This window comes from Choloepus didactylus, chromosome 8 (genome assembly GCF_015220235.1).
Source record: "Choloepus didactylus isolate mChoDid1 chromosome 8, mChoDid1.pri, whole genome shotgun sequence".
Lineage (NCBI taxonomy): Eukaryota > Metazoa > Chordata > Mammalia > Pilosa > Megalonychidae > Choloepus > Choloepus didactylus.
The window spans coordinates 61993636-62003594 of record NC_051314.1 but is presented as its reverse complement, the minus strand read 5'-3'; the positions used below and the strand labels follow the sequence as shown (position 1 = coordinate 62003594).

Below are 9959 nucleotides of genomic sequence, written 5' to 3'. Positions count from 1 at the left end.
TTTATTGAACCTCAAGTGGGACCTGCACAGTAACAGCCTTACTCCCTGACCTAGAGAAGAGGGACCAATTAGAAACCAAACAGGAACCCAGTCTGAGATCTTTTCATTTATCAACTCAAAAGCCATTTTAGGCCTAAGCAGGATGCTACAAAACACAACCCATTTTTGAAAGGCCTGGTTTAGTCTGGAAATTTCTGAGAAGTATATTTTGGTTTCATGGAATTCCTCAACTTGATAAAGCCATCTGAAACATGTCAAAAACTAGTGAGGGCACCTTTGATAATACCATCAAGGTGTTAGAGAACTTAGAACTTGAGGTAGCTAGTGTAGTGAAAGTTGTCCTGTTAAACTGTAGGGTACTTGATGTCCTCACAGCTTAGCAAGGTGGGACATGAGCCCTCTTAGGGGAGCGATGCTGCTTTTATGTAAAGCAATCTGGCAAAATAGAACAAAACAGGAAGGACATCAAAGAAAAGATTCAAAAGTCCCTACAAGAACTAGGGACTCCCAAGGTTTGGGATGTATTTAGCTGATTGAATCTTGGATAGTTGGGAAGACTGGATTTAGGGACATATTTCAAACACTGCCAATATTTTTCCTCCTAATAATTATCATGGTTTCTTTAGTTTGTTGTTCTATTTTGAGAATAATGGCTACAACTCAACTATCTCTTACTTTCAAAATCATGCTTTTATATCAGACTTTCAAGCACTTATGATGCCTTAGAGGATAAAACCTCTGCAAACTACCATCACTTACCCTAGAATACTGTTGCCCCTGAATAATATTACTCTTGTGACATTCAGATCTTGTCACTCACCTTCAATAGAATAAAATTTCCCAGTGTTGCCCCAACTGACTATAGTTCTGTCAAATATTCCCTCTTCCATGGGAAATGGCACTCAACTTTCCAGCTATGTGTATGCCTAGGATATCCTTCTAGCCCTGTGGGACAGCACAAAGTCAATCTTTTGTTTTCTACAAATGATCTTCATGAAAAGGGGGAAAAGTTAAAAGACTTGTCCATTGACCTTTAGGCCATGGTTACAAAATGATTCACAGCAAAGGAGGCACATAGGGTAGAACACCCTATACTGATGCAATCAGATTACAGAAATTCATAATTTCCTGTAAGTCGTAATAAGAGACTTACAGGAAATAGGACAAGGGAATGGGGACTTAGGTCTGCCCAATCAGTTTCAGGCAAGTTTCCTTCTGCCTCGATGTTCCAATGAGCCAATGAGCCTCTAGAACAGAACTCACCTAACAATCATCATTTCAATTCTTCTTTTGGAATATAAATTCCAAATGCCTCCTGACTAATTCAGAACATTGCTTTTACTTGTTGCCAAATTTGTGAATTGTTTTGCTGCTAATAAACCTCTCTTCTTCCTATTTTCAGTGGCAGGTCTTTCGATAACCTGTTAGAGTTATAGGCATATGTGTCATGTCCATTCATAGAAAAGTACATATAAAAGTAATCTTAAGTTAAAAAAATGAATACAAAGTAGCAAATGGAGAAAAGAAAACTTTATGAAAATGAATATTAGTCAAGATCAGGCTTGTTTTCAGCTGTATAAAATATTCATTAGGGTTTTTTTAAATTCAAGTTGTTCAAATTCACAATAAAATAGAAGAAAGTTCCTTTTTGGAAAACAATGTAACTTCTCAATTCTTCCTGAGCCACATCTTTAAGCAATGTCCTTTCATCATTTTCTTGTAGATAATTTTTAGGACATTAGAGTGTAACTGAGAGTTAAGGGTTAACAGATGTCCTCTCTGCCTCTCTTTGCTCCTGAGAAGGTGGCAGTGCAATTGCCCAAGTCAGTGCTGTCTGTATGTTTGAGTAACATTTGTCGATCACCCATTGCAGAAGCAGTTTTCAGAAAACTTGTAACTGATCAAAATATTTCAGATAATTAGAGGATAGACAGTGCCACAACATCCACTTATGAGACAGGAAACCCTCTTGATTATTGAGGGCAAAATTGCATAAAGAAGCATGATATTCCTATGAATCATGTTGCCTGGCAGGTTACTAAAGAAGACTTTGCCACATCTGATTGTATACTACATATGGATGAAAGCAATCTGAGAGATTTGAATAGAAAAGGTAGTGAAGTTAAAAACTGCAAAGCAAAAATTGAACTTCTTGAGAGCTATGATCCACAAAAACAACTTGTTATTGAGGATCCCTATTATGGGAATGACTCCAACTTTGAGACTGTTTACCAGCAGTGTGTTAGGTGCTGCAAAGCATTTTGGAGAAGTCACAGTAAAGCTGCATCCATTCATTGCCAAAGGTCAACAATGATTAACATCTTAACAGTGATGTTCTAGGTTTTTCAGTCCATCACTGTGTTAAAAGTATAAGGTTTCATAGCTCAAGGCCACAACTTTTTTCAGTTGACTTATTGTTTTTTATCTTAAAAAATAATTTTAAATAGAAATCAATGTTGTGTTTGGCAGAAGAATTAATAAAAATCTTTGATTCAGACAGTTTATGGGGTACATTAAATGTTCTTAATTGGACCACTGCTCTTGCCCCAATTACAAAAATAGTGGAACAAACAAGATAGTAGAAACACAAAATATAATGTTTTGTGTGTGTTTTGTAACAATCATTTCTTTCCAATGCTTAACCTTAAGGTACTAATCCAGTGATCACTAGCATTCTAATATGCTTAATTATGATCTTAATAAGTGTTAGGTCCAGAGCCATTCAGGAATCCACACAACTCAGTGAGTCATGGCTTAAGTAGAGAGTTTAAGGTTTATTAGAGGAAGAAAGCAGAAGAAAGCAGGTGGGAGCCAGCAGAAAAGAAAGAAAGGAGAAATGGCTCCAGCTCTCTGAGAGCAGCATTTTTTAAAGGAAAAACCCACGTGGGGAGGGAAGGGTGTTGGGGGAGAAGGGTGACTGCTGAGTGCATCCTGTGCCTCGATTGGGCGAGTGCCTGTCAATTTCTAGGCTGACAGGTTGCTAGGCTTTAGGCCCATTATTCTTCTTAGAAAAGCAGCTGCGTTATCTATTTAGGGAGAGCAGGCCTTTTCGGTTGTTCATCTTATAGACGTATCTGACCTTGCTTTTACCCACCGTTTGGGGTTGGGGTGCCAACTGTGGCTGGAAAAGCCTTGAACAGTCTTTATTCTTTAGTTTACGGGGCACCTATTTTCTGTGAGATAAGCAGCAGGGCCCCTGGATCAGACATTCCTTCTATATGTTAGACTCTTTTTTCTGGGGTCTGACAATAAGTAATTAAGACACCACTTTCAGGCCCAAGTCAATATCTGAGCCCATTGAGACTTTTACATAATTTGTCTCTTTATTAAGTTGATATGTATAACTTGATGGACAAATGTCCTCTACTCAGCTTTACCACCTCTCTTTTTACCCCAGGGCCTTTTATTGAATTAGATATCCCTAGTCATAGGAGTTCACAATCTTGATTGGAAGTATTTTAATTCACACATACCTAGAGGGCATAGTTGTATGTTAGAAGGATAGGAAAGAGAATGATTTATGGAATAAATCTTTAGCATTATTCTTAATTTCTGTTTATCTAGTTTATTTCATGAGGAAGTCAGTTTTTGCTCCCATTTGGACCACCCTGCATCTGAAAATTTATATCCAGAAAGGACACTGTATGCTGTTTTACCTTATGCTTACTGACAAATGTTCCTGTTTTACATGCACATATAACCCAAACGTCAAATATTACATATTGGCTTAGATGGGAAAAGTAGTTTAAAAAGCTGGAAAAAGAGCACTCTGTTATTTTGAATTCCTTAAATAATAAGTTAGGTGTTCTTTTATCACTGTTTAATTTAAAGGAGAATATAGGTAATTTCTGTGTACTTTAAGATAACTGTAATTTCAAATTCATTTGGATATATATCAGAAAAGATTGTTTTCAAAATAAACTGGAGAGTATAAAAATATAATTGAGATATATATAAAAAAGAGTTAACAGATGAATATAGTTGCTGAATCATTATCTAGATGCTTTTTTACTTTCTAATATAAAATAAATACCTGAAACTACTACAATTCACTGAACTGTAACCCAGATACATGCTAACATTTTATGTAGCCAGAAGCAAATATCTGTAACTACTAAAACTCACTGAACTATAACCCAGATGCCTTGATGATTGATGATGATGTTTTTATTATGTAACTGTGTAATCTTGCTTTGTAATTGTAAAGACTCATGATAACTTGTAACTGGCCCCTCTGTACCACCTTATCTTGTTTTGCAGCTTTGAAGTCTTCTGATCTTGTAACAGCCCGTAAGTGATTATTAGTGAAGGAACTTGAGTCAGTTCAGAGCCAACACACCCCCGATTCCTAAACTATGCTACTAGATAAAGCTAGTACTAACCAGAATTGGCCCACCTGACATGTGCAGTAGCTCAAACCATAAACTATAGGCGACTTATACCTCATTATAATACTAAAAATCATGCCCATCATCATGTGAAGACCACCATTGTCTTACAGATGTCCTGTGATTAAGCATGTAGTCAATGTGCACATGCCCAATAACTAAATTATGTCTAAATTTGTCATCTCGAGTCATTATACAAATTATCCTAAGCCTGCTGGTCTTTGTTTGAATAATATAAAACTCTCAAAGTTCCTGCATTCTGGGAAAACAGATCTGAGGCTCATATGCTTCCTTTTCTTGCTTTACACTTTGAAATAAAGCTCTTTCTCAGGATTGGTCATTGTATGCAATGGGCATGTACATATGCTTTGATCTTTATCAAGGGTATCTGTCTTCAAAAATCCTTTTAATGTTGGTGGAACAATAAACAGTTCCTGCTTTCCGTGTAGGTTGAAGGGTGGAGAACACAAAAGATTAGGAGAAGGAAGTTAATGGATGTTAAATACCAGGCCAGCTTGCCCTATTCAGCATAGAGATCAGCTTCCCAGTCAACATGAAGGCTCTCTTCGTTCTGGGGCTTCTCCTCCTTTCTGCCTCTGTCCAGGGCAAGACGTTTGAAAGGTGTGCATTGGCCAAAACTCTGAAAAACCTTGGATTGGATGGCTACAAGGGCGTCAGCCTGGCGAACTGTAAGTCTGCTCTCCTTCATACTTCCAGAGGGGGAAAAGGTGCTAGGAGAGGAGGACAAAGAAAGGGGGATTTGATTAAATGGACTTTTTTTTTTTATTTCTTTGAAGCTTTGTATTCTTGCAATGGTTTAAAACATCAACTTGTTCCTGCATAGTCAGAGATACCAGTTGCAGAAATAAGGGCATGGAAAGGCAAAATTCCTACCATTCCAAGTACAATGGGAACTTTTATTCTCTTCCAGTTCCACTGAATTTGCCAGGTGTCTCAGACACAATGGCATCTGTATGCTGACTAAAAGATACATTTGAGGACCTGTAATATCTCTATCACATCCTCCATACTTGACTCCAGCCACTTCTCATTTAGAACTCCAGGTCCGAAACCTAGAGTGACAAGTCCTTTTTTTTTTTTTAATTCTCCTGCCCTGATATGGGATTTTTAACAGAAAAGATTTCAAAATTACGTTGAACTCTCCATACAAAGGGCAGTAGGAACCTATTTCCCCTCAAACCCTGTTTTATATAAAGATCTCTGAAACTGAACATGAAATAATGTGCTATTATTCTTATTCACCTTGCTGAATTAACTATTTTTCATTTTCTTCCACATAATACAAGTTGTGCCCCGAATAACAGTCACTTTACATTTTAGTCCATATTTGTCAGCATAATCAAGTACTTCTCAGACTGAATTAAAACATTTCCTCTGAATCCCTATTTTAGGATGAATGAGTGGGTGGAAGAAATAGTCTTTCTTATTCTCTAACTCTTGTCTTCCAGATTTTGGCTATTCAAATCTACCTTTAGCAATTCTAAGAAACTTCCTTTCTCTCAGACAATTCTTATTTCTTATAGTCAAAAGTTTTTTCTGTTTGGGTAGTTTCAAACTGTGAATGTACAAAATCCACTCAACATTCTTGCTGATTTTTCAAATCTAGGCCAAATGTTGCTTAAAGGATGGGGAAAGAGTAAAAGCAATGGAAAAAACCATCCTTTTAAATATTTTTAAAAGTATTTTATCTTGTGTCATTAGTGTTATAAGGTGATTTGCATCACACAAGGATTCTCTTGGGGCCCATTAACTCTTAAGTGTTAAAATATTTTGCAAGTTGAATACATCTTTAAACATAAAATAAATCATTAGTAAAATAGCATTAGCTAAATAGAACTGATTTTGGTATACAGCATAAATGATTTGGTATTGTGCCCTTTTACTAAAAACAATTCTTTTCAGGGATGTGTTTGACCAAATGGGAGAGTGGTTATAACACAAAAGCTACAAACTACAATTCCGGACCCCAAAGCACCGATTATGGGATTTTTCAGATCAATAGCCGCTACTGGTGTAATGATGGCAAAACCCCAAATGCAGTTAACTCCTGTGGTATATCCTGCAGCGGTAAGACACTAATGTATGAGTGATGGCACTGGGTTGTATTACAAGAATAAAAACAGCACAAATGTGAAAGCCTGGAAGGGTTCATCAGGCATCTAGAAAAGCTCCATCTCAGGTTCTAGATAGTCAGTGTTATTTACCCCATAATTCCCTAAGTAAGAAATTAAAGGTCTGGGATCATAGAAGTTTGGTGTTTCTTAGTATATAAAAGCTTTTGGAGTGGCCTATTAATTTACTATAAACAGACTTATTAATGCTTTGTCAAGAACAATGCCATCTTCTCATTTATTTTGGGGGTGGTGGAGGAGGGATTTAGGGATATTTGTGTGGTCCTTTTTAGTGTGTTTTTGCTTTTTATTATGAAATTTTCTAAATACATAGAAAGTTAGAGACAGTATAATAAACAGTCATGTGTGCATTAAGTATTTTTAATAATTGCTAACATTTTGCCATATCTGCTTCATATATGTATGTATGTATATTTGTGTATGTCTATATTTATTTTTTATATATTTGCTTCAGGAATTTAAAGTAAATTAGAAACTTTATGACATATCATTTCCAAATTCTTTAGTTTGCATCTCCAAAAAATACAGTTCCTGTATAACCATTACTACAGCTAACTAGTTAATTTATGGGATTTGTTTATTTCAGGTGGAACAAATATTTTGTTGAACTCATATAGGAATAAAAATAACTTGTGGGAATCTTTAGTGCATACAATGTGGATGGGTTTTGCAAACTTGATATGGTTACACTTTTAAGTGATAAATTCTTGATAGGGAAGATTAGCCTTAGAATATTCTTCATGTCTAAATCCAGTTAATTTATTTTTTAAATACTCTGTATTATATAATAACTGGTCATTGAATAAAAATTAGAAAATACAGAGAAGAAAAAAATTCATCTATAATCTTATTACCCAGAGATTTATAACCACTGATTCTTTTTTGGTACATATTCTTTACAAATATATATCAATCATGTATAAGAATGTAAAGCTGAATCATGAACATACGATGTACCCACATAGAAACATGTAAACATTGTATACCTTTACAAAAATGAAATTGTATCATATGTACTGCTTTAAAATTTGCTTTTGATGCCTCAAAATTATTTCCATGCCAACAAATACAGGTCTGTGTATATTTACATTTTAAAAACACTAGAATTCCATTATATGAATATTTTCTAACATATGATCCACTCCTACTGATAATCACTTAGGTTTCTTTATTTTTTCCTTTTATAAATTGTTATGAAAAGCCTTGTACATACCTCTTTGGGTGCATTCCTTCTTCTTACTAAGAAATAATACTAAAAAAGTATTATTTCCTAGAAGTGCAATTGCTGAGTAAAAATTACTAGTCAAGTTTTATTTTTACAGCACCCAGTACAAAGAGGAACTTCTATCATATTAGTTAATAATTCCAGAAATTTCAACAACTTCATTAAATAATAAAGAGAATACTTTACTTCATGCCCAATGAGCTGGAATGAAGGGAACATTTTTTCCTCCATATTCATAGATATTTGGACCCTTGGAAAATAATTTCCTAGTATTCCTACCTCAGCCTAATAAAGTAAAACTCACAAAACTTAAATTTATAATAAAATTTCTAAGGCAGTTGTTTTCTTTCCTCATTGCCTCTTTCTCAGTTTTGCTGCAAGATGACATCACACAAGCTGTGAAGTGTGCAAAGAAGATTGTCAGTGATCAAGGAATTACAGCATGGTATGTTTTCAAGAATTAAAACTGTTTTACCCCGGTGTTGACATGTGCAGTGAGAGACATTTTCAAACCCCAAAGGATATACTGAGAACTGAAAATTGCAATTTTAGGCTTATGCTAAACAATGTTTATGTCGATCCTTGAAGAAACATCTGTCTTAACAGATTCAGAATCTTACTCTCTTTCTTGCCAGTTTGTTTTAAAGGATTTTGAGAGCTTTTAAGATTTTCCACACTGTACTTTGTCATTTCCCCAAAGGAACTGAAGTATGTATATTACAATGAAGGTATTGTAACCTTTTCATTGTTTGTTTCTCCTTTCTCCGCAGGGTGGCATGGAAAAGCCATTGTCAGGGCAAAGATGTCTCTCAGTATGTTCAAGGTTGTGGAGTTTAACTGCAGTTTTCTTTCTGCATCTCATTTTTGCCTCTTTTCCACATAGTAGACCCACAATTTATATATCAATCTATAATAGCACTTTAAGAAATCACATATGCATCTGGAAGATCAAAAAGGAATACAAAGATGATTAGATGATCTGTTACTATTTCTTAATTTTTAAAATTTAGATTCATGCATCATGATTAAGTCCTGAGGCAGATGACTTTGCAGATATTGAAGTAATGGCTAATTTACCATAGGTTGAATTTTTGCATGTTGTATCAAATGCAAACATCATTAAAGACTTTGCAACTCATACCTTGTCCTTCCTTGTTTAAGACCCGCCTGAGGCAAGCAGATAAGGAAGGAGGGAGGGGAAGTGACCCTAAGGCCCATAACAAGAAGTTCCTCTTGGCGCATGCACACCTAGACCTCACTCTTGTCAGTGCCCAAAAAGAAGCAATGAAAGGTACAGCTCTTCTATCCCTCATTAGCATAACTAAAATGGGAAGCCCCCCCCCCCCAAGTCCTTATAATGCAGGAATCCCAACACCGCTGAGTGCTTCTCCTCCTTCTTGGAGAGTGCTCAGCCCTTTCCAGCTTGTACATTTGCTATGCATTAAACTTTTCTTGGCTGTATACATTGACTAGTTCTTGAATTCTTTCCTGTGACTAAATCAAGAGCCCTCACAGCATCAGCTCCTGGTTGAGGTCTTCATCTCTCTGAAAACTCCCAGGGGCCCTCTGGCATCACAGCCAATGTCTCTGAAGGAAAAGATATAGAGAGATAGATAGATATTAAAAAAACATTTGGCACTCAATATTTCCTATATCCTTACCTGTACCCGAATAGCATGAAATAGGCTGAAAAAAATTCACAAGCAACATGACAGCTCTCACTTTAAATTCATAACTGCAAATAATCTGAAATGGACACTCAAGTCTGCCTGGCCATCTCAGTCACTGCTCTGCAATCCTTCTGTGTTGATGTCCCCACTGTCCAAAATGACTATTATCATTTCACTTTTCCTCCTTTCTCTTGAAAGCCTCAGCACCCCCATTGGACTCCCCACCCCAACCCAACTTCTGCTCTCAGGAAATGACTTGGCCTCATATTACACTGAAAATATAGAAGAAACCTCATACAAGATCTCCCCTCAGATCCTATTCAATTCTATCAATTGTCTCAGTAAGTCCTTTATAATAAAAAAAATTCAGAATCACTTGTATTTGGTTGTTATGTTTCTTTAGTCTCCTTCAGTCTGAATCAGTTCCTCAGTTTATTCGTGACTTTAATGACTTTGACATTTTTGAAGACCAGGGACCAATTATTTTGTAGAATATCCCTACAGTTTTCTGATTGTCTTCTCA

At 36.0% G+C, this 9959-nt stretch overlaps 1 protein-coding gene across 1 annotated transcript; it reads left to right on the top strand.

Annotated features, from left to right (window-relative positions):
• The first annotated feature begins 4941 nt into the window (after positions 1–4941).
• On the top strand, positions 4942–8603 carry LOC119541898 (lysozyme C, tracheal isozyme-like). Its single transcript, XM_037846248.1, has 4 exons — positions 4942–5077; positions 6312–6476; positions 8136–8211; positions 8537–8603. Exons 1-4 carry the CDS (start codon positions 4942–4944, stop codon positions 8601–8603), a joined length of 444 nt encoding a protein of 147 aa, XP_037702176.1.
• The last annotated feature ends 1356 nt before the right edge of the window (positions 8604–9959 follow it).

Excerpts from the sequence above, each read along its gene's own strand:
- LOC119541898 (XM_037846248.1), top strand. The coding sequence starts at position 4,942 with ATGAAGGCTCTCTTCGTTCTGGGGCTTCTCCTCCTTTCTGCCTCTGTC. Across the intron at positions 5,078-6,311 it reads GGGCGTCAGCCTGGCGAACT|GGATGTGTTTGACCAAATGG; the intron begins GTAAGTCTGCTC and ends AATTCTTTTCAG. Across the intron at positions 8,212-8,536 it reads GATCAAGGAATTACAGCATG|GGTGGCATGGAAAAGCCATT; the intron begins GTATGTTTTCAA and ends CTTTCTCCGCAG.